We start from the raw sequence: 24,889 nt of genomic DNA on the forward strand, positions 1-24,889 counted from the left end.
TTGTGTGTTTAAGGTCGGGGGGCGGGTTCATTCCACTGCAGGGCAACCTGCCACTGCATGTGGCGAATAAAATCTGAACTGAACTGAGCTGCCATGCACTTGGCGTGATGAAATAGTGTTGAACAGGTGTACCTAACATAGTCACTGGTGAATGTATACCAACCATATTAATCACTGCTCAGTCTGCCCGTGACTTAGTCATTTGCAAGCTAATTCAGCTATGCTTTAAGTATAATTTTGCGGCATTTTTTCTGCAATCACCAACTACTTTTAGCTGTACTGAATTTTCTTCTGCTTATCCAGGGTCAGGTTGCGGGGGCATCAGCCTAAACAGAAACGCAGAGCTCCGTCTGTCCAGCCAGCTCCTCTGGGTTATCAAGGGGAACATTGGGGCGTTCACAGGGCAGCCAAGAGATAAAAAACAACCCGTCCACCGTGTCCTGGGTCTACCCATTGGTCTCCCAGCAGGACACACCCAGGAGGCGCCCAACATATTGGTACTCTACTATATTAGCTTAACAGTTCTACCTTATAAATGTCACATTAAAACACTATACACAAAGTAAAAATATAAGCAGATACAAATTTGATTATAGTTGTCTCAAATGAAGCCGCCAGCAGTTCCTGAAAAAATAAATAAATCCTTAAATCCTTCAAGGTCTGACAAAAGTACTGGCTGTCATTTTGTGCAATTTCCTAAACAAATGAGAAGTTATGCATCAAGTCATTTCAGATTTATCAGTTTTATTTTTTCCTAGAACAATGTGATACCTTCAGTCTTACACAAAGTCCACAAAACATGGAGAGATCTACAGTTTTCTTAGAGCTGGAATCCACATCCCCCACTAAATAAAACACCAACATTCTTCTACAGTCAAGTTTTCAGATTTTTACTGCAAAACAAAATGAAAAATAAAACTAGTGTCTCTATTATACCTCTGTGCTGTTAGCACTGTAACAGCTTCAAACCTAACCTGCAGTCTGTATGCTGGGCCTTAGTAAGAAGACAGGAGAGGAAAAAATAAAAATCTGTGAATGAACCCACACTACATATATACATTTTCCAGATTAGGACTGACTCTATCCCGGCCTTAACCAGACTAATAATTACACTTGCTCATACAGCAGAGCTCCATTTTCTCCATTTAAGAACCACAAACGAAACAAAATTTAATTTCATCAAGCCACAACTTTATTTCCATCTTGGGTATAAATTGTATAAATGAGTTTGGATTAAATCAGCAACCTTTTGTCAACTCTTCGGCGACAGGGTCCCCATTACATTGTCAACTCCTGCAAAGCAGCAAAAGCAAAAGTCAGTGGATGTGTAAATATTAGCTGATATAATTTTAAAGCTTTGCTCTCTTCTCAGGACAGAAATATTGGCTTCATATGACTCAGAAGAACGAAAGTCACTGTGTTAAATCATCACTTAAGAGCGCTGGAGAGTAAAGTGTTTAAATTGTTTTGATAGATAGTTCAAATCTCACCATGATGGCATTGACGATGTCGTTGTTGTTATTTTTCAGGGCGCGTACAGCCTTCGCCCTCGACACGTTGGCTTGTGACATGACGAGTTCGATGTCCTTGACCTCAACTCCGGTCTCATCAACCTATGAAAATAATCAATGCAAACATTAATCATCTCTCCAACAAAGCCATGCCCATCTTCATTTGACTAAACTGCATCTCACCTCTTCTTCTTCGCTTTCCTCCTGTACTGTTGGCGTCTGTGTGTTTTCCTGGACGTTTGATACAGTTTCTCCCGGTACCTTGAATTTTTCTGCAGCGGCCAGCTGGGCTTGCTGGGAAAGATCTTCAATCTGAGGAAAGCAGTGAGGAAGTTAAGAGGTCAGCACATCATCTAGCAAAAATATTTAGCTTATGAATGCGGTGATGAAATCCATTTGCCTGCATTACACAAAGCTAAGACTGCACACACTCAGCAGCTCTACTGACAAACCCTGACAACTGGTATTGTTGTTGCCGTGTTACCTTAGCTTCCCCGAAGACGATGTATGTATCTGATGCAGGGCTCTTGTAGACATCTGGTTTGGTGATGACGAACAAGATGTTCTTTGACTTGCGAATGGTGACCCTAGTGACTCCTGTTACCTGCCTGAGACCAAGCTTTGACATTGCCTGAAAGAAATGGAAGTAAATTTACCAAATCTAATCTTTAGACGTACAGAATGTTTATAGAGCACTGGGTGAACTGGGACTGTTACCTTTCGTGCCTTCTTTTCACTGCGGCTCTGTTTGGCTTTGCTGACAGGTTCCTCATCTATTTCGGCCGCTGCTGCAAGCTAAAGTAGAATTTACATTAAGTGTTTTACACCAACGAGTAAATGCAGAATAAGCGATTAGATACGTTTTATATTCATCTCTTCTCAGGACAGAAAGGCTGGCTTCAGTAGGCTCAGAAGAACGAAAGTCACTGTGTAAATCATCAGTGAAGAGTCAATGACGGACATCTATACCAGTGAACACAATAAACCAGAGTCAAGTCTCACCTGAGCTTGCTGTGTCTGTGTCTGTGCAGAGTCCTGTTCCTCCAGCTCAGGGACTGAGTCGTCGCTGTCCGACTCAGTGCCGGATCCTGCAGAGACCAACAGAGAAACTGTCACAATGTGCCACTTAGGTTACATGTGTACACCTGAAAGTTAATGTGAAGGTAAGCTGCACCAATATTGTGGAACAAAGTACTTCGATTCAAAACAGCACATTTTCTGTCATTTTATTACCATTATAGTAATTTTCCTCAGGACTTTGTTGAGAACATAATCTCTTTCCAGCCAAAAAAGCCATTTCCAAACTTGATTAGACAACACATGATAATACCAGCCCTGACCCGCACTACATTTTAAACAAATAGTACCCAATAGAACTAATGCATTCCAAAACCAGGAGCACACTTGCCAAAATCTAATAGCATCTTATATTTTAGCATCTATAGGAGATATAATATTTATTTCGCAAGCTAACCTTTGTAAGAGAAAGGCATATTTAAGCATCTGAACATCTTTCAGAACGGTAACAGGTGGGGGAAAAAAAAAAAAAACCCCAAAACAAACAGACGGCACAAGAGGAGAGAAAGGAGGAAATACCATTGTTGTTCTTGTCGTTCACAGGCTCCATCTTGGCTGGGGTTTTAGCAGGTGTGGGGGCAGGTTTAGGTGGCGAGACAGGTTGAGGAGGAGTTGATGTAATTAACTCAACCTCAGGTTTAACAGGGGCAGGTTTTGCAACTGCCTCAGCAAACGTGAGTTTACGGGGAGCTGGGTTAGGAACAGCAGGCTCAACTGGAGTGGGCTTTAAGGGAGCAGGTGAAGAGTCTGCAACTGGTTTAGCAACCTCAGCTGGTGCTGCACTAACATCCACCACTTTGGCTGGCTTGACATCTTCAGCTGGCTTAGGTGCTGCAGCTATCATATTAACATCAACAGGGGCAGACATGACCTCTGCGTCTGGCTTTGCAGCCTTAGGAGCTGCAGTTTTAATCTCTTCAGCTTGTTTAGGAACCTTGTTGGGGACAGATTTGGCCTCAGCCACTGGCTTAGGTGTCTTCTTGGAGGCACATTTGGCTGCCTTAGTAGCCTCAGTGGTTGTAGAGTTGGCTTCAATCAGTGGCTTAACGGTCTCTGAAGGAGCAGGTTTGGCTTTGGCTGCTGGTTTAGCAGTCTCTGGGGGAGCCGGTTTGGCCTCGGCCGCTGGTTTAGCAGTCTCTGGGGGAGCCGGTTTGGCCTCGGCCGCTGGTTTAGCAGTCTCTGGGGGAGCCGGTTTGGCCTCGGCCGCTGGTTTAGCAGTCTCTGGGGGAGCCGGTTTGGCCTCGGCCGCTGGTTTAGCAGTCTCTGGGGGAGCCGGTTTGGCCTCGGCCGCTGGCTTAGCAGTCTCTGGGGGAGCCGGTTTGGCCTCGGCCGCTGGCTTAGCAGTCTCTGGGGGAGCCGGTTTGGCCTCGGCCGCTGGCTTAGCAGTCTCTGGGGGAGCCGGTTTGGCCTCGGCCGCTGGCTTAGCAGTCTCTGGGGGAGCCGGTTTGGCCTCGGCCGCTGGCTTAGCAGTCTCTGGGGGAGCCGGTTTGGCCTCGGCCGCTGGCTTAGCAGTCTCTGGGGTAGCCGGTTTGGCCTTCGCAGGTGGTTTAGCTACATTTGGGGCTTTGTCGACAGTTGCTGGCTTACTGGCCTCTATGGGAGCAGGTTTGGCCTCAGCTGTCTGCTTAGCAGTCTCAGTAGGCACAAGTTTGGCCTCAGCTACTGGCTTAGTTTCTGTAGGAGCAGGTTTTTCCTTGGCAGGTGGTTTAGTTCTATTAGAAACTTTGTCAGCAGCCTCAGCAGAAGCAGTTTTGGCCCCAGGAGCTGGCTTAGCAGCCTGGGTAGGAGCAGGCTTGCTTGGAGTTTCCACCACAACCTCCTCAACTTTGCCAGGGTTTGCTGGTTTAGTCTTGGAACCTGCTTTTGGAGCTTTGACAGGAGCTGGTTTAGCAACATCATCAGCTACAGCTGATATTTCAGAAGACACTTTAGCAACTTCAGTGGGAGCTGATTTTACTGGGGCTGCTGCTTCAGCAACCTTAACAGGCTTTGGCTTGTCTGCCTTTGGTTTAACTGGTGTCTTTGTAGCCTCTACAGGAGCAGAACTGCAGCTCTCAGCATTAGGCTTAGGAGATGTAGCAGGCTTTGTACCTTGTTTCTCAACAGGAGATGCACAAGCTGGCATTTTAACTGATTTCTCAGGTGGGATAAGGGGAGGGAGCTCATCGTCAACAGATGCAATAAGTGGAGCATTTTTTGATGAGATTGCTTTAACATCAGCTGACTTAGGAGGACTAGAGGCAATAGTATCTGAAAATGATACTGGTGCTGCAACAGCAGGCTTTGAGGTAACTTTAAAAGCAGGTGGCACTGCACCAGCCTTTGTCGCACCTGGTGATGTGGTTTTTGTCTCACTCAGGGCAGGTTTAGCATCATCAGCTACATTATGCTTGAGGCTAGGTTCTGTTGGCTTTTTATCAACTCCTGTGGCCTTGCACTCGGGGACAGGAGCAGGCACAAATGCCTCTCCCTTTTTAGCCTTACCCTGTTTGCCAGCCTTGACAACTTTTGGGCCCGAACGGTTACCCTGATTAGCAGAGGAGCTGCCAGGTGAGGCAGCAAGGGGAGATGGCAAAGGTGACAATGGAGTAGAGGAGGGAGTTGATTTTGGCGAGGTAGGAGAGGACGAAGAGGCAGACATAGAGGAACGCTTTCTTCTGCCAGGGACAGCCTTTGGGGCAGAGGCACCCTGTGCACTCTTGGCATTTTTGCCTTTGGGCTTAGCAGGGCCTGAAGCTGCCTCAGGTTGCTTGGAGGAAGCTGGGGCAGGAGGTGTAGCTGAACAAAAAAAAGATTCAAGTTTTTCTTTTGTTTTGATATTGGAGGTCTTTCTCATGCGGGTTAAATGGTCAAATCAAGACCCAATCTTCTGGCTTAGGGTTAGGAAAAAAAAAAAAAAAAAAAAAAAAAAAAAGCATACCTCCCTTGAGTTGGATGCAAACAGCCACTCAATGTACAAGACACTTTTTACTTCCACACTGAAAAACTATTTAGTGTAGACGCACATTTTACGAAATCACGCAACACAAACACAGCACCAATGAACTGGTACATCCAGTAAAAGCAAACACCAGGCAAAACAAACTAACCCAATTCAATTAAATCCAAGTTTTTATTGAAATGGGTCATAATTATGCATTAGATTTACCATAATTTTTTTTTTTTTTTTTTAAAAACTACACTTTAGGCAAACAAATGTGTAAAAAGTCATAAAAAGGATGGTAAAAAAGGACAGTACACTGCATCAAAACAAGTCAAAGAATACCTACACTTTATGTCAATTATGATATACTTCCAGAAAATTTAAACTCTCCCTTACAAAAAGCCAGCAGCCTCAAGCAACTTGGCACCTTAGTGTTAAATGTCATCATGACCACATGCTGAATAGAAACAAGCCAACAAGATGTATTGAAACAAGATGTATTGAAAAGGTGGGGACCAAATAAATCATAAATATGTGTTTAATGTGATTCTGGTTTCACAGAACATAAACCAACCTGAAAGGTGGCGGGTGGAAAGAGGTTGGGCTTCAGATTTAGCGGCATCCATTGACTGAATGACCTCGGACAGAAGTATTACAGGCTCCGTCTTGTCAACGTTTTCATTTTGAGTATCCATGGTGACGTTCACGTCACCAGCATCTACTCCATCTTGAGCTGCATCCAAGCACATATTCTTTAAACCTTCTACCACAGTCTCCGCGTCATCTCTGGCCTTCCCATCTTCAGAAGTACAAAGTTTTGGATCAGCTGAGGTTTTTCCTCCAGGTACTCCTGACTGTTCTTCAGAAGTCAGCATAACCTCTTGGGTGGTCAATTCTTCGGCTGAAATGAAGAACTGACTTTCCTCTCCAGCAGTAACTGCTCCTTCACAAATATGCAACTCTGAAGAAACACTCACAGCCTCAGCAGATTGCAAAGACTCATTGAGAGGTGCCAAACCAGCTGAAGCTCCTGCTACTTCAGCAGTGAGCCCTTGCTGAGACAAAGGTATTGGGTTCAACCCACTTGCTTCCATTTCCCTGGTCACTTCTTGGTTTGCAGCTACACCATTTGCTTGGTCACAGGTAGCCTGACTGCGAGCTTCTTCTGCAGAAGCGCTCTCTTTAGCTTGAGCAGAGGTTTCTGGGGGGTTCTCCAGTGGGATTGCCTTGCTCGCAGTGGAAACAGCTATCACAGGAGGAAATTCATTCAATACTAAGAACATTGTGACGGGGTGTAGGGCATTCACCGTGATGATTTGAGGACCAAGACTACGAGCTTCAACACGACAAGGGAAAATAAAATAAATAAAATAGTGCTCCACACGTGAAGAAGAATTTGTGTATGTGAGAAAGTTGCAGCAATGCAGGAATCAGCCCAGTTTTTTGTTGTTAAATATGCTCCCAAAAAAAAAAAAAAAAAAACCCAAAACAAAACTGTGCTCAAGTCCTAAAATACATGCAGTGTCCAAATGTGACAGGAAACAGCAGCATGTCAATTCAAAGTGTAAGACTCGATATACAGGACTGCACTTAGAAAGCGCTGAACGAGATCACTTCACTGCTTCAGTAGCATTTCTTGACTAATTCAAAAGTACTCTCATACCAAGAGGAGATCAGTACAGGCAACATTACTATGAAATGTGTCTGTTAACTACCTCACAGCTTTTATCTTTAACAATATCCAGAACTCACCCAGTCTAAAGCTTCAGCCATTACACCTTTCCAGTCAAAGGTTAATTTGTGTTCCTATGAACGTGACATTGCTCCCTCTAGTCCAAACTGATCATGGGAGTACAATAAGACTGCAGTGCAGCATCTACCATCACTCTGTTGTTGTCTTAAATCTGCATGTTCAAAGTTCAAATAAATGCACAAAGCTACCTTTGCTACTCTTAGTCCTTCACCAATATCCAATTACATGGATAAAGAGAGTAAACAACAAATACAACCACTATGAAAATTACAATTCTGTATTTTACATAGTGTCCAACAAAAGTTACCAGCAGGCTTAAAGTTAAAAATAAAAATAAAGCAGTATTCATTTGAATTTGTCACAATGAGATAGCTTTTTATTTTATTTTTTTTAAATGTATAACTTTGGAACATATTTCAGATCAATACATTTTACGCTTTGAGCACTCTATCGACATATGTTGAGTCATTTCATGTCATCTGACTAAATGCTTTCAGCAAAACAAAGTCTGATTTCCCTATAAAAACAAAATCCCCCCGCCCCCCCCCCCAAAAAAATAGGGTAATGATGCACTTCTGGCATCATTTAACTGCACACACACACACACACACACACACACACACACACACACACACACACACAATGAGCTCTCAATCCAACTGTAGTATATGAATAAAGTTGTCTATAGATGCATTAATCATAATTTTAATACTCAATGTTGTGGCATACAATTGAACTATATTAAAATGACACTGCAGTACATTTTTTGTAAAAAAGAAAAAGTGAAGCTCGAGAATTTTTAAGATACAAATGGAGAAAGAATTGTGATGTAGTCGAAACAGTTTTCATTGCTTTTACAGCAAATTCATCAACAACCTCTGACTTACAACAACACCAGATAACTATAATTGCCTTTTCTCCCTTTTCTGGTGAAAATGGCTTTGTGCAGGGGTGTCCGGCTCCAGTCCTGCAGCTTTTAGATGCATCCTTGTTCCAACACACCTGAAGCAAATGAATGGCTTGCTACCGGGCCTTTTCCAAACTTGATGGCATGCTCAAGTGGTAATCCAACCATGTGATTCAGCTGTGTTGGAGTAGGGATGCATCTAAAAGCTGCAGGACAGTAGCTCTTGAGGACTGGAGTTGGACATCCCTGGCTTGGTGTAATGCATACAGACTAATTTTCAAAAATCTTTTAGTGTAATTTGTAGTAGTGCATTGAATCCCCACTGTAGTGAGTGACTGCACTGCATAACATTGCATGGCCATCACGAATTAAACCGGTCTGTTCATGGTGGACTACAGTTTCAGTCCTTTTGTCCTACTAAGTTTTTATGTTTTATAATACCACCAAACAGACTTATTGCCATCATTAAGGTCTGTGCTGTACTGTCAGGGTTTTTCAGACTTTAAAACTGGCCTTTTTAAGTCCAAGTCTAATTTCTGAGCCTTTTTCTTCAATTTGATGCATGAGGCGCATTCTTTAGTCAGAGGCCAAGCTCTGTTTGATATGTGGCAAAAACTCTGCAGGAAAAGCTTACATTTCTTTCCACCAAAAATACTTTGTCTTCCACACTAAAACCACTGGGACAGAGAAAAACATTTTCCAAGTGGGGCTTAATTTACTCAAGCATATAATGCACTGTTGTTTATCAAATAGCTGTAAACAACAGGAAATTGCATAGACTTTTGTTAAGGCGACAGACTCATTCGTTTAAACAATGTACTAATGCTGCAGAGAACCTGCCCTAAACAAGTATAACGTGTGCTTAAAAGCACAGTTCTCTTCAACGAAAACAGATGGTTTATAAAGTGCTGCTAAAGCAAAATTGTAATGTCACATGAAAATAATTACACAACACACAATGCCACTACTTTGTCACACCTAGTTGGTTTTCAAGGCATTCATCATGCACATGGAAAACCACACTTAACACCATGCATTGTGTCCCAAATCCAGCTATCAGTGCAAGTCACCACACGCATTTGTGAGCCTGTGTTTATATGAAAGAAAGGGGTCCTGGATTAGCGTTTACTGCCGCAAATCCCCTCAGTGTGTGGGCATACATTCTGCTCCAAACACACGTATTAACTGTGTTTTAGGGCTGGACGTCCCCAACACACAGCTGGTGAGTCACCTGTTACGTCAAGTCAGGGTCCTGCCAGCTGAATTAACTCCCTAAACCCCGAGCCTCTCATCCAGAACCCCACTCTCTAATATGCAGCACTGCATGCAGGTTGTGAAAAAGCCAAAAATATACGAACCAGTCTCGACTTGAGGCTGCTGCATCTCCTGTTCGGTGACTGGGACCGTTTCTGTGGCTTCACCAGGCATAGTTGCTGCGGAGAAAAATAAGGATTAGATATTTAGTTAGTTACATAGGTCGGGACATATGAGCTCCCCAACATAAGTGACGGTTAATACACCGACTTGAAGTTGTCATAACTGGCTGAACAGGCCATAATGAACCCATGCTTTAGCCCGCAGGCTCAGTGTTAGCTCAAGTTAGCCTCAGCATGGGGAAGCTCGCTGCTAATAACCCAGTCTACCGCATTTTTCTCCAAATTCATCCTCTTTAAAGTGACCTACTTGTTGTCACTCAAATATCTCCCTCATCTCAGGCCACCTAACTCACTGCGGCCCTGACAAGGTGTGAGCGGACTGCAAGACATCATGCTCCCCCATTTTGAGCCGGTAATCAGCGGCACAACGACACATTTATCACCGAGTAGAGAGCCCACACAACGGTAATAGTTGTACGGATATAATAGCCCTACATTCAATAAACACACCAACCCTTTGATTCAGGTGGGAATGAGTAAAAAACAGCTGGATGATGTTGGATTATCAGCGGAGACACTCACCGACTCAGGACGTTATATCCAAGATGGCTGTGAGAGAGAACTTCTGACCTCCGCCTCACGATAATATCCGCTTCAGCCACAATTTCTACTTCCGGGTTATTTAAAGGCACAGGCTTCGTTTGTTTAGCTTTATCCTACCGCGAAACACAGGTATACAAACAAAACTCAAAGCTTAATGTAATAAAATTTCCAATAGTACTATAGTGAAAGAGGAAAGAATTATATTCTCTGAAGTTAAATCAATAAATTTAAGTCACAAATACCCAAATATTCCCTCAGATTGTCAGGTCTCAAAAAATGAAAAATAAAAGAAGAAAAAATGCTTTGGGCTTATACAGTTTTATAACAGTAAAAATGTTTGGGTCTTCATTTATTTATTTATTGTCCCCCATGGGACAAAGAGTATCCCTTTATGGCATATTGGTGCAGCTGAAGGCAAAAATAAAATAATAAAAAAATAGAAGGGATGTGTTTAGGTGCTGGAAAAATTTAAAACTTTTGAGATTAAAGTAATAGATTTTTGAAGAAAAAAAAACTTGGTTAGAAACGAAATGGCCAACACCTGCCAAAACTGAAGGCAAAGATATATTTGAAAATATACATATTTTGAAAAAAACATAACATGTCAAAACAGAGAAAAACCTGGAAAATCATATTTTCCATGGAGTTTCAGATTTTGAAGGATGAAAATTAATTTGAAAAGAAATGTGTTGTAGTTAAATAATGTTAGAACATGAAACAGAAATCATAACATACCTAAATCTCGCATTGCAGTATAATTCATGCATGTAACTCGCTAGGAAGGAACAGTAAATATTCAGATTGAATGGACTCACAGGAACTGCTGAAACTCTCATTACAAGGACTGGATAGTTACAGATGTTATCATTAAAGCCTATAACCTGAATATTACAGATTTGAGGCAGAGGAGTCCCTGCTTACACATCAACGGCACTCCTCATCCTTAAGCTTCAATGGATTAAGTGACTCATGTGAAACCCTTTAATTTTTTTTTATTTTATTTTTTTTAAAAAGGAAGACAATGTGTTTGCAAGAGTAGAAATACTGAATTTATTCATCACAAATACAGCCAACAATTAGACAAATAAAACTTTACTGTGAAATTTTATGGTAAAAAAAATCAGGGATTTATTAAGCATTTTATTAAATGTTTTATCAGCGAGTCTTTTATTACAAAGCATAATAAAACAGATTCTGGTGAAATTAATGTGTAGTAGAAAAATGGCACCAAAAACACCACAAAGCATAATTAGCAACATTAGGCAACAGGACGTTGTTCTGAGGTGTCACCTCTGATGATCCAGTTCAGAATTCTTTCAGAAGATCTGAAGGAGAAAAAAAGAAAAGAAAAGAAAAGCAAAATGATTAAAAGTTGCTGTAAATTTTCTGTTTAATCTATTTAAAAAAAAAGAAAAAGAAAGAAACCTACCACTGTTTCTGAGACGCTCTCCTTTCCATGAACGAGCCATTCCATCCAGAAACTGGTCAAAGTATTTTATGTACTTCGCCAGGCTGGTTCTTTTGTAATCTGAGACGAAAAGTAGTAAAAGTAGCATTAGCTGAAACACTCAGATACATTAAAGATATATTTAAATATTTACACAATATGAATATAGTAAATATAAAGTTACTATATAAAGTTCCAATTTTGGGGGGGAACTTTATACTCCAATGCACCAGTCATTCATTCAGGTGTACATAGATTTTGAAAAGTTGTGTGACTGATTGCAGTTGCTAGTGAAATTAGTCACAAGTTTGCTTTTTCATTGCTTTGGTTGCTAGCAGATTATGCAGTCATGTATAGTTAACATGGGAGACACTGACTTGTCTGCACTTACACTCACCAACTATTTGCAGTGAAATTGTGAAAAATGCGATGTGAACCAGACATGGAGAATGATCACCTTCAAAGTAAAAGTTCCACCATTTGAGATATGTTGTGTTACAGCAGTTAGGCACAACTTTTCATTTAAAGGCAAAATGTACATAAATAGTATTAACTTTGCGACCCAAAATGTACATTTTTATCCAGATGACAACATTTTATATGCCACTAGCTCTTCCCTTGATCTGGTCCTTCAACATCTTTTGGCTGTTTTTGATGCATTTCATAATTCTGCAACAGCAAGCAATTATGCAAACAATAGGTGATCTTGTAGCAACCACAACAATCATAAGATTTTGGATGAAGCGCGCCCTTTGCAAACAATTTCACCTAGCAACAGCCAGCAACCTTCAGCAACCATGTGTCACTTTGCAGGGGAATTGAAAGTTTTTGGATCGCTTACTAGTAACTAGGCCTGTACGTCTTAGCCAATTATGTGTAAGGAGCATTTTTGAGAGTGCCGATGATTATTTCACGTCACATGATCTTTACACTCAGAAAAAACCATCATGCCATTGTGAAGACCCTAGCCCCCAAAACACCTTATGTCAGCCCATTTAAAGGCCTGAAGATTTCAGTTTTATGTGCTGTCCAGGTGTATTTTTAGGTAAAAGTTTCAGGTAGATCTTTGCATTTTTCTTTCCCCCAGCACCTCTGCTCTTGCGCTTCTCTATTGCATCTTTCTCGTCTGCCTTCTCCTTCGCATCCTCTAATTTCTCTTTCTCTTCGCCTGGCCTGGGCCGATCCAACTCCTCACAGATCATACTACAACAACATAAAACAAAATGTTACAACATCAGTCTTCACGAGGATCACTCACATGCTGCAGACAACAGAGCACCAAACATTAAATTGTTACCTGATCGTGGGCACAGAAAAGGGATCAAATTTGTCTAATTCACTGACATTTATGGGAACAGAAATGCGGCCTGGACAGAGAGAGAGAGAGAGAGAGAGGATGCAGTTTTATACACTCATACTTAAGTCAAATTAAATCAACCTGGTTACAAAGAAACAAAAGAAAAACATCCAAGGTCCTCTGAGTTTTGAGGTATATCAATAAAAAGCCTTTAATATTACACAGCTGACATTTCAGAAATATAAACCTTGATATGAATGACAGAATGTCATTTAACAGAATGAAGAAGCCAATATTTTATATCCATCCAGTGTAAGCTTTTATTATTTATTTTATTATTTTCATTCATTTAAAAACAGAATTTTATATTTGCTTGGGTTATCTTTGTCTAATATCAAAATGTATCTGATTATCTGAAACATTTAAGTCTGACAAATATGCAAAAATATAGGAAACAAGCAAGTAACTGTGTATTTTTGTCTTCTTGTTTACAATCATGTACATGCACAGTATGACTCTTGGCTCCAAGGAGCACCTTTGCCCAAAAAGTGTGATACAATATTACTAACATTACTAGCATGTACTCTTAGCAAAGGCCCAGACAGTTCCAGTACAAGCCTCTTTAAAGTACGCTCACCTGTTTTGGGGTGTACACTGAAAGGACTCTTCAGCAGATGGTTCACACCTTTGCTGACGTTGGCGTCGAGCCGTGGGTAACAATACTGCAGCATGATTTCGTTTTCAAAGTACTGGCCCCTCTTTGCAGTTCTCTTCAGGGAGACAGATTGTAAGACCATAAGCCCTTCTGTTCTAATGTGTAAAACAATGTAAAAACTGTGAGCGAAGTTACCAACCCGTTTCCTTATAGCCTCTGCCTCAATCAGTTCCCAACGTTTCTCAGGCTTCTTCTCCTTTTCAAACTCCTGCTGTAGGTAGCTTCTGGCATGTAATATATAAAGTCAAGTCACTTTCAACAAGATCTTTGAAGTCTTTGCCAACAAATGTCTATAGGTCCAATCAATTACTTTATGCGGCAAATATGCGGTAAACTAAGAAAAGGATATCCTCAGGAACGAGTGCCAGCACTTTTTCTACAGACTCCTTGCTTCCCATCAGGTCCTGGTCATGTAGTGCATATCGGCTAAAGTATTCCTTCACCACTTCCAGAGAGTTGCTGTGAAAAAGAATCACAATTTTAAAAAGCACAAAGTGCACTGTACCCAAGTGTGTGTAACCAGTGATCCCTGTATGCAGGCATGGTGATCACTGTGCTCACAACTGCACCCAAGCACAGAAATCCAGGACAGCTGTCTCAGTGAAAGTAATTAGCAAATTCACAAGGCAAACAAGAACGCAGTGTGTCACTGCTTACAAAAATGATCCTAATTAAAAATGATGTCCAGAGATTGTGTTGATGAAAGAGAGGGTACAATCTTGCTGGAACACAGACACAGACTATAAAAGACAAACACCAAAATTTATCAAACAGTTACCTGATAAAAGGGTGAATTAGTTCAGTCAGCACTACTTTCTTTATGGTTTCATCACCACCCTACAAAACATCACATTTTTAAAATCAAACATTGCAGGCCATTTGAGGAAGATACATTTCACTAGTATCCTACTCATGAAACAACAAATAAGACAACAGTCTGATTAATAATCAAATCAGAGTCTTAAGACTGTGCAGATGTAAGGAAAACAGTCACATCTTTTAACTCAATAAGTACCGTATTACAGAGTTCATCCACATTTCTCAGGGTCAAATTCAAGCACTTTTTAAGCACTTTCAAGGTCCACTTTCAAGCTTTTCCAGCACATTACCCATAAAAAGAATGCATGTTTCACTTAGCATTTAGGGTACAAACTCAAAAACACATTTGTTAGAGATATTCTCCACTTGAAAAGAAAAAAACATCAATCCCATAAAACAAGAAAACTGCGCCACACACCACTATAATACACAGCAAGGCCAAATTAATAAGTCTTCTCATCAGATATTGACTCTTCTTTCCTATGTGGCACAAAAATAGGAGACAGATGTTTGTTTTTTTTAACTAGTTAATCACCCACGCCCCCAAAAATGGGGGCAAAAGGGAGATTACCTTTAATCTGTTATAACACGAGGTCAGAAATATAAGTGCCGACAAGAGTAGTGTCCACAGAAACCTCTGAATCTCAACTAAAATCTCATATAAACCATTTCTACAAACACCAAACAAAGCAAAGACACCAAACATGTTAGAGCAGTTACGTCACCATGAATCTGTGGACAGGTAATATCCATATTTTGATTTATGATTTTCTAGAGTTAAATGTGAACTGAAGCATATTTTCAAAGGTGTTACATGCTATAAAATGCTTTTAAAAATTAAGCGAGGGATATAAAAAATCAAATTTTTCTATGTTTGAGTCACAGCAACGTTGACATAGTAACATCTGCAGTAATATTTACACGTCTGATGACATCCACAAGTGTTACCTTTATTTTTGATACCAAGACTGTTTACACAGAGTCTGTAACAGCAGAGAATTACCCCATTTATTTTGGTCATTTCACTTTCGAGCAGAAAGCTCAGAAAACCCCTGGGGGCCTAACAGGTTAAAGTTAATTCCCAAAAAAACCAACTTTAAGTTGTTTAACTACATTGCTGTCTGTATTACTGTAAAAGTCATAAATGATCACCTTTACAGTGTTTGTGCTAATAACACCATTTACAATAAGACAGGCATAGAGCACTGACTGGGAGAGGCTTTGAACAGATGACATAGTTCAATTCAACATATAAGACTTTAAGAATGCACAAGCATCTACCTAAAATCTATTTATTTAGTCTATCATCTGTGATATTATTAGGTACAATTATAATGAGCCCCACTGAGCTTGAAGCCATTTATAATTTATAAAAATAATCAGATTTTGAATGAAAGCGAGGGAACTTTGGTAGCACAAAAAAGTGGCTATTCTTTGTGCCCATGTAGATCAGTCCCTCTTATTACCATTATTTTCTTAAGCCTTAAGTTGGCTAGTTAAGTATCGGACTAATGTTTAAAGCTTTTACTTGAGTGAAGTAACTTACATTACTGCTACTGCTAAGTAATGTTAGCCAAATTCACAGCATATTCTATAAATCACCATGCCATAACTAACTGCTATAATAGCGCTGCCGTACTACATCACACTCAGTGCATTTCAATCATTTCTCCAGCAAGTTTGATAGCTAAGAAAATAATAATAGTTTTAAAAATTTGCACGTGTTATGTACACATTAGGGCTGTTCGATATAAAGATATATATCGGATGACGATATAAAAACGTCTATCGTTTCATTTTACGCTATCGTTTGTTTCGTGGTGTCGCAAAATAAACTGTTTACGGCAATATTTTTTCATCGTTTTGATTTTCACTGTAGTGGCTATATTAATTTCTTAAAGTTCTCTCTTTCTCTTATATTTAATATAACCACACTACTGACAGACAAGCTCCTGTTTTTATGCGTTGTGGTTGTGGTTAGCAACAACGACGGTAACACCATCGCGTGTCCGCTTGTTTATGTTCCACATAAACCTTTCACAATAAAGCTCAAGATCCTGTTGAGACTTTTCAAAATAAACTGAATCACGTGAAAGAGCAGATTATTTACGGATGAGAAGTAAAAAAAAAAAAGACGCCAGGTGCTAAAAAAAAATAAACCTTAGACTCAAACGTTAGAACAGGCTTTTCCCCGCAGCACGCCGTGTAATAAATACTCACAAAGAAAACGGCGGCTGTTACAACTTGTGTCTAAAAATGTATCGTTTCATGCATCTGTTAAAACACTCGACTCCAGCTACATGACGCCCAGCTGGAAACACTTCCCGCAAGTCGAGCTGCCCGAGATTCACAGAATTTACAGAAAATGTTACATTTTTGTGATTTATATCGGTATCGGGACGATAGAATTCTTATATCGGGATATGAGATTTTGGTCATATCGCACAGCCCTAGTACACATTCTCAAAAATTATTTACTAGGACTCACCTATCATGTGACTCGAGAGCGCAAAGTCTACCATTGTCATTTCCATCAAACACTCATTAAAATGGCAATCTCCAGGCATGTTAGCGCACGCATCCCCGACTGTCCGGGGGAGGGGCGGGGTTATTTTTAATAAATGCTCTTTTTATTTTGTTTTAAGAGTCTTAATATTTGTACTTCATGTCTATCTATCACATGCTGTTCTAGCTGTTGTGTGGTCTGTTCTATGAATCCACATGAAGCACATTGTAATGTAGGTGCGACACTTTGTTCTAATTATAATAATCATAGTTCACCATCTTATTATAGTAGTCTTATTTGGTCTGGCAGGACAAGTAGCTTTTTGTGGTTTATGTGCAATGCATCAATTGACTGACTTTTCTCTAACTGCGTTACATTCAAATTATGTTTTAGCAATCCCAACCTGTCAACTGTGGTTATATCCAATAACATCTGTTAATTACAGTTTATAAAAAAAAGAAACAAAAAACTTTAATTGATTAGGTTTGGAAGTAGAAAGTACTTACAGAGGACTTCTATTAAAAGTTGAAGTACTCGTACCTTGACCAGGCTGAGGTATTCTGTCACAGCAGAGCGTGCTGCTACAGAGAGTTTCCGGGCAGCTTCATCACACACCCAACAATGTACTCCTCTTCTGCCAGAATAAACCCACAGACGGTGCTGGAAACCAAAGTCATCTGGAAGTAACACAAAAACCAGCACATGCTTGATGAGAATTTCAACAAAAATCCACACAAGCTGTCACCTGGCACTGAATCTGTGATGACCAAACCTTGAAGAGCTCTATCCAGGATACGGATGGCGATGGTCATTAAGGTCCAGCACTTGGAGCAGATGTCAGCAGCACTAAAATGACAGTTTTAAAGTGTTATGTGGGCGATGAAACGGTCAGGATATTCTGCGACAGGAAATAAATACATAATTCACCTACCTGCAGCAGCTTCGGACGTCATCATAATCTGTCATATCGATATCAAACACAAGCTCCTTCTCCAGAGCCTGGAAGGTCCCCGACTTCACAGTGTTGTGTTGACTTGGCTGTGGGCAACAAAGGGAGACAACCATACTCCATACATATGTCTGCTGTGATGCACAAACTCTGTAAGGTGTGGAAAATTACCCTGTGGCTGTACACTGCTCCCACATCGATCTTGTAGGGGTTCATCTTCTGCATTTCTTTCTCCAGCTCATTCTGCGTGCTGAACGACTGGTAGCGTACATAGATGTCGTCTTTCAGGGTAAACGAGAACTCGCGATTTTGAAAGTAGTTTTTCTGCACTGATATTGTACAAGAAAAACAAAAACAAATAACACAACAAGACACACACATTAGTCCTGTATTTGGGCATTTTTAACTCTCTGTCTAACTCTTAATAGTTTTACATGTCAGCATCACAGAGCAGTGGATCCTGGCTTTATTGTGAACTCCACTTTTACGGTTTCATTTATAAGCAAATGTTACAGTACTGCATCCATCCAAGTCAGTAGATGTAATACAAAATAAATGTCTGTGAATGAGAGGGAGACAGGTGTAACAGTGAAGCTGCAAGGAGGAGCGGTAGTAAAGGTGGATATATTTATACATCTGCAGTTACAATAATGGCTAGTGCACAACAGAGGTCAAGAAGAGAGTGCCGGCATGGTAGAGACAAGTGACAGAGGGATAGCAGCAAGAGTGAAAGGGAAGGTCTGCTAAATGGTAGTGAGATCTGTTGTATGAATTGGAGACAGGGGCACTGTCAAAAAGTAAGGAGGTTGATCCGGAGGTGGCAGAGATGTAGATTCTCAGGTTTTTATTGAGAGTGACCAGGAGACAAAGAGAGCCGAGATGGACGTATGCACAGAAGGGACAGTGAATGTACTGGGAAAAGGATTTTGAATATGGAGGTGACAAGCAGGAGGAAAAGAGGAAGACCACTGTGCAGCTTCATGGATGTACTGAAGGAGGACATGCAGAGGGCTGGTGTGACAGAGGAGGATGTCAGGGACAGGGTATTATGGAGGAAGAGGATCCACTCTGGTGTTAAATGGCATAAAAATCAATATATGTGATGAATGCTCACATTTTTCTGCAGATCAGCCGTGTGTCTAATGCAATGTTTATGCTGGGTAAATGATAACGTGCTGAATACGTGAATTATTTTAAAACACTTCAAACAAAACAAACATTTGTTTCATAACTGGCTAGTGGCTTATTTTAAACACGAGTATCTGACCAGAATTTCAGCATCCCTGTTAAATAACAGCATTACTATAGATTCATAGGGATACATAAATACAAAATCATTTTACTTTTTACTGATGAATGTAGAGGCATTAATATCAAGCTAGAATGGTTGAATAGGATGACTTACTTAAGTTGGAAGAAAGTCAAATCCAGAATAATTCTACCATTTTAGTGCCTAACAAAACACGTAACTTCTTACATAACACAACACAGATCAACATCCACAGTTATTTAGCCGCATTTATGCTAGGTTCCCATGCCTGTGTACTCACCTCCTCCGTAGCTCAGCCAGCGGTAATACTGGGAGAATGGGAAGAGCCGCCGGTAGTACAGCGGTAAAAGGTCCGGCAGAGAAGCCGGATCATAGTCTGATGATGGCATAATATGATAGCAAAAATTAGCTTTGGATGTAAAGATACGGTAAAATATTGTCAAGACGCTAGCTACACTGTGACAGCTCACTGCGTTGTTTTACACCGAGGGTAGCGCGGGAAAACTCTCAAGCAACGGACAAAACCAATGACACAAGGTTAGGACAGTGACATCACCACAACCCGGAAGTTGCAAGGCAAAAAAATATATTTTCCTTCGCCCGTTTCCCTTTTAGGCCATAAAAATCAACGAGGGCAAAATCATCCAGGGTAATCAGAATTTTTTAAACTATTGCTGCATCGAAATGTTACTATAACACTGACAATGGTTTACTTAACCTTGTAATATTAGTCCTAGAAGCTTAAAAAAGGCGGACGTGACGCCAGTGAAGAGAGGCTCATGGGACATGTAGTCGTTTGGCAGCAATAACTATAAAATACAATATGACAAAATAAAAAAGCTGTGGTAAACATTCTAAATTAATTATTTAATAAATAAAGTAGCTCAATGAGTAAACATGAAAACAAAAAACAAAGAGCACAGAATATAATACAATAAAGTGGTTTTTGGTAAAGTAGCTCCATAAATTACTATATTATTATAAATCCATCCAACCATTGCTCTCTCCTTATCCCTTCTCCAGTTTTGCTTTTTGCTTTTGTCCTTGATACTACCAGTAGCATGAGATGGTACCTGCAGCCCATTCAAGGTACACATGTGACACGCTCTTCCAGGTTAGAACATGCAGACACGCTGCAAGGTTTGCTGTGTGGCATAGCATCAGGCCCTTACATCCTTCAGTGGATGTTGGGAGACCCAGCATTGATACAAATGTCCCTTTCATTTGCACCAACACAGCTGAAATGGTTTCATGATGGTTTATGCTTCTGGGTCTGGGGGCCTGGGCAAAGGAAACAAAAAGACTGGAGTCTGAGATGCAGCATGATGGGGCATAGAACAAAACAAACAACTAATTAGAAACTGAAAGCAAACAAACGAAAATTGGGGTGGGGGGGATTGAATTGATATAATACTATCAATTAAATTTTTCCTAAGCTGCACTTTGTGCTGTACATCCCTAGAGGGCAGTACAGTCTCATGACAATAATTTGAACTTTCCCACATTAATCCACATTTCAGGAAATTTGTTTTCTTTTAGTAGTTTTCATCATCCTGGCAGATCAGTTGTACTAAAACACTCAGTTATTCTGTTTCTTGCATCTTTAGTATGAGCAGTAAACACTCAGGAAAGAACAGAGGACACTTCCACAGTTTTCAGTGAAGCATGGACTAAATGGTGCCAAATACGGGATCCAAATGAGCTAAACAAGGACAAACAGCAGCTTAATTCAGCTCTTTTTCGGGTTGATTGATTGATTCATGCCATTTTTACTCTTCAGTCACATCCACCCTTTGCTTTGACATTTGAAAAGGCCACATGCGCTTTCAAGACAAAAAGTGTCAGGCATGGAGCCTCTTTCTGTCCTGCCCATCAGTCTGGGTTGCTGCACTATTAGTGTTTCAGCTTTCACTGTGGTGCATCAAACACCTCCTGACTGAAGTGGTGCTGCTCACAGTGAAGGTTGAGAGGTGTGCAGCCACAAGAGCCCTTGTCAGCCGTTGTACTTCTAATGTGAAACAACACTCTCTATTTGCAGTGTTGTACTTTAAATATGTCTGGCTCTGTAATATTGTTCATTCCGTCTCATCCCCAGACTTGAATCTCTGTACATCTCTGAAAATCTGTTTTTATTTCAGACCAAACAACAAACCTTCAAAATCATCCTTCCCCACTGAAGACATAACAGTAACTTGTAGCTTCTAATATACAGGAAATATTTCAAGGGAAAACATCTTCATATGCACTACATTTAATCTCCCTCTCCACTTTCACACACACACATGTAAATGCTGAGCAAGCCAACTACAGAAACGTGTAATACCTACACTCTAGATTGATAGTAATGAACCAGCTTCAGTGAAATGTGCCACACCCAAGAGCAACTGATAGACAAGTAATGCCAATACATTTGTCTGTGAAGGTTCTCAGTCATCCAGGTCATCGTAGTCAAAGGAGCTTGCAAAGAAAAGCGTCTGGACTTCTTTAAGTTACTTGAAGACGTTTCACCTCTCATCCGAGAAGCTTCTTCAGTTCTAAGGTCAAATGGTGGAGAGTCCCAGATATAAACCTAGTGGGAGTATCCCCCCACAGAGGGACAAAAGGACCCCCTGATGATCCTCTAATCGCCTGAGCCAAGGTGTGAAACTGGGTGTGGGTCCCAATCAGCCAGAGTTTCGGGTGTGTTCATTGTGAAACCTGGCCCCACCTTATCATGCGAATTCCTGAGGTCAGATGGCCCAGGATGTGAGTGGGCGTTAAGGCGTCTGGGAAGGGATCTCAAAACTGGATTATAGATGGCAGAGAGTTGGTGTCGTAAACCCCCGCCTCTGTTCAAAGATGGTCGCTCACAGTGGACATAGATGGCTTCTTTCACTCCTCTTTCAAACCATCTGTCCTCTCTGTCCAAAATGTGAACATTGGCATCCTTGAAAGAGTGTCCTTTATCCTTAAGATGCAGATGGACTGCTGAGTCTTGTCCTGTGGAGGTGGCTCTTCTGTGTTGTGCCATGCGCTTGTGAAGTGGCTGTTTGGTCTCTCCAATGTAGAGGTCTGGGCATTCCTCGCTGCACTGTACAGCATACACCACATTGTTAAGTCTGTGTTTTGGCGTTTTGTCTTTCGGGTGAACCAGTTTTTGTCTGAGCGTGTTGCTGGGTCTGAAATGCACCGGGATGTCATGCTTGGAGAAAACTCTCCTAAGTTTTTCTGATACACCGGCTACATAGGGGATGACAATGTTGTTGCGTCTGTCCTTCTTATCCTCCCTCGCTGGTGTCTGGTCTTCTTTTCTGTGCCTCTTTGCTGACTTTAAGAACGCCCATTTAGGATAGCCGCACGTTTTGAGTGCTTCCTTTACATGTGTGTGTTCCTTCTTTTTTCCTTCAGGCTTAGAGGGAACATGTTCTGCCCGGTGGTGTAGGGTCCTAATTACTCCAAGTTTGTGTTCCAAAGGGTGATGGGAGTCAAAGAGGAGGTACTGGTCCGTGTGTGTGGGCTTCCGGTAAACTTCGATGTTGAGTTTGCCGTTCTCTTCAATGTGCACAGCGCAGTCCAGGAAAGGCAAACAGTTGTCCTTTGTGTCTTCCCTGGTGAACTTGATGTTTTTATCCACAGCGTTAACGCTGGATCATCAGGGGGTCCTTTTGTCCCTCTGTGGGGGGATACTCCCACTAGGTTTATATCTGGGACTCTCCACCATTTGACCTTAGAACTGAAGAAGCTTCTCGGATGAGAGGTGAAACGTCTTCAAGTAACTTAAAGAAGTCCAGATGCTTTTCTTTGCAAGCTCCTTTGCCAATACATTTCCTTTTATGACTGCACTTTATGCTAATATACCACTCATACCCTGATTTGCATAATGCAAGAGCTCTCACCCTCATCTTACTTGAATTATGCAAAAATTTTTTTCACTGCAAGGCATATTGGATGCGATGCATTTTTCTCCCTTTTGAATCAATTTCTAGAAATCATTTGAATCAGATTTGGGATTAATGCCTTCTGTTGCTTTCATCCACAATTCTACCGTATATTAGAGTAGCAAATTAATGCACATTTACATTCAGGAGTTTGCAATATCGAGCATTTCTATGAGTTGTTCTATTTAAGCTCTCCAGTGGCTCATCATGCACGTAGACACATACTGTAACACATAACAACCAGACACAATGCTAAATGTCAGTGGGGCAAGTTAGATAAGGTAAAACACGGAGTGAAGATACAACTTTCAGCTGTTGAATGTAGGTCAGACTGCTGTCAGGTGTCCACGGAGTCCACTGGCCAGCACCAAAGGTCATTGTGTTTGCTGTACATGAGGAGTCGTAGTTTTGCGATGATTTAAAAGTCACTGTGTCTTTAGATGGCCAAAGTGTGCCACTGTCACCTTTCATCAGGAAAACCTGGTGAAACAGGCTAATAGAAACCCTAAAACCAGTCTGCAGTGACACAAAAATGCATGTCCAAAGACACAGTAACCTTACCACAGGAGGTATGAGAGCTAATTGTTTTCATTTTTGGATTCCACTGTTTGCTTGTCTTGCTTTTAATCCTGGTCTACTTGTGTCTCCATACATATGTTTACGTATGTTTACATATATCGTGTGTTAACATGAGAATGGCTTCTACCGACTCGATTAAGGCAGGAGGCTTGAGACAGACTAAAATGACTGGTAACAGGTGAAACCTGACACCTTTTATAGACTGCTAAGCCAAACATGATTTGATGATTTTATTGTAAAAAGACAAGACATATTGGAATGGTCATTGATCAATGGTCATGACAACTGGCAAATTAATTACCACGAAACTGACCTCATGGCCCATTGCCAGTCAGTGGTGCTAGTGTCAGTCATTATGCAAATGTACTATTTATAAAGTTTGGGAAACCTGCAATCAGCTAAGACAGAAGAAGTCAATTGGATGAGTGACGAAACATTTCTCCCACTGAAAACACTTCATCCAAAATCTTTTTTGGGGGGGATTTCCTTACCTGCATGATTGGACATAGACTCATATTGGAAATGTAATAATTTATTAATTTAGCAAACAGAGGACTCAGTAGGATGGGAAAGAACCATTCACACCTACAATAGCCTGGCGCATCTCCTTCCACATGCTGGTCAACAGCTTGGCTACACACTGCTGTGGGATGGCATCTCATTCTTCAACCAGCATTTGTTGCAAGTCAGCCAATGTGATTGTGTTGGTCAGAGAATAAGATGCTGGCCTCTGTTTGTTAAATGAATCAATCAATGAATCAATTGTTAAATTGCCAATGTCTTGTTTCTTCAGACATTAATCAACTAATCCAATAAATGACACCACAATTCAATTCAATTCAATTCAATTCAATTCAATTCAATTCAATTCAATTCAATTCAATTCAATACATCTAGTTTATTTTTACTACATGGGTTTAGTAGTAATGCATTTATTCTTTAGGTAATAGATGGTTGTAAATACAATTTGCTGTACATAAACATACACTTGGTTCCATCTTTATCTTCTGTTTATGTACATAAACAACAAGTACCACCCCTATTTTGTTACTCTTTAATGAGGTTTTACTTGAGTCTAAATAAAATGATCTAATTCTGGAGAGAATAGTAGTGTAGAAACAACATAGTCATAAAATGTTGAGTTTCACAGAAACTTCAAACAGTCACTGTTGGCTTTTCACAGATTTCACAAATGGGGAAATGTTAATCTGAGGAGGCTGACCTCGCGATTGAGTCATTC

At 40.8% G+C, this 24,889-nt stretch overlaps 2 protein-coding genes and 2 non-coding genes across 4 annotated transcripts; all 4 read right to left on the reverse strand.

Annotated features, from left to right (window-relative positions):
- Window positions 1-1,169: 1,169 nt before the first annotated feature.
- naca (nascent polypeptide associated complex subunit alpha) lies at window positions 1,170-10,217 on the reverse strand. The gene is made up of 9 exons (XM_084917173.1): window positions 10,130-10,217; window positions 9,530-9,604; window positions 3,108-5,366; window positions 2,514-2,599; window positions 2,229-2,306; window positions 1,996-2,142; window positions 1,695-1,823; window positions 1,491-1,613; window positions 1,170-1,293 (listed from the first exon to the last, which is right to left on the reverse strand). The coding sequence occupies exons 2-9, from the start codon at window positions 9,597-9,599 to the stop codon at window positions 1,279-1,281; spliced, it is 2,907 nt and encodes a 968-aa protein (XP_084773299.1). The 5' UTR covers window positions 9,600-9,604; window positions 10,130-10,217; the 3' UTR covers window positions 1,170-1,278.
- LOC146364613 (small nucleolar RNA SNORD59) lies at window positions 1,364-1,438 on the reverse strand. The gene has a single exon (XR_014799122.1). It is a non-coding gene; the product is annotated as a small nucleolar RNA SNORD59 (small nucleolar RNA).
- On the reverse strand, window positions 2,386-2,459 carry LOC146364614 (small nucleolar RNA SNORD59). The gene has a single exon (XR_014799121.1). It is a non-coding gene; the product is annotated as a small nucleolar RNA SNORD59 (small nucleolar RNA).
- Window positions 10,218-11,184: 967 nt separating the features above from the next.
- Window positions 11,185-19,653, reverse strand: prim1 (DNA primase subunit 1). Its single transcript, XM_084916859.1, has 13 exons — window positions 19,434-19,653; window positions 18,055-18,212; window positions 17,866-17,972; window positions 17,707-17,780; window positions 17,475-17,611; window positions 14,388-14,446; window positions 13,957-14,068; window positions 13,749-13,838; window positions 13,532-13,664; window positions 12,895-12,964; window positions 12,688-12,800; window positions 11,580-11,678; window positions 11,185-11,475 (listed from the first exon to the last, which is right to left on the reverse strand). Exons 1-13 carry the CDS (start codon window positions 19,540-19,542, stop codon window positions 11,456-11,458), a joined length of 1,281 nt encoding a protein of 426 aa, XP_084772985.1. The 5' UTR covers window positions 19,543-19,653; the 3' UTR covers window positions 11,185-11,455.
- Between the last annotated feature and the right edge of the window lie 5,236 nt (window positions 19,654-24,889).

Source organism: Perissodus microlepis, chromosome 20, assembly GCF_051167445.1.
Source record: "Perissodus microlepis isolate ML-2025 ecotype Zambia chromosome 20, ASM5116744v1, whole genome shotgun sequence".
NCBI lineage: Eukaryota > Metazoa > Chordata > Actinopteri > Cichliformes > Cichlidae > Perissodus > Perissodus microlepis.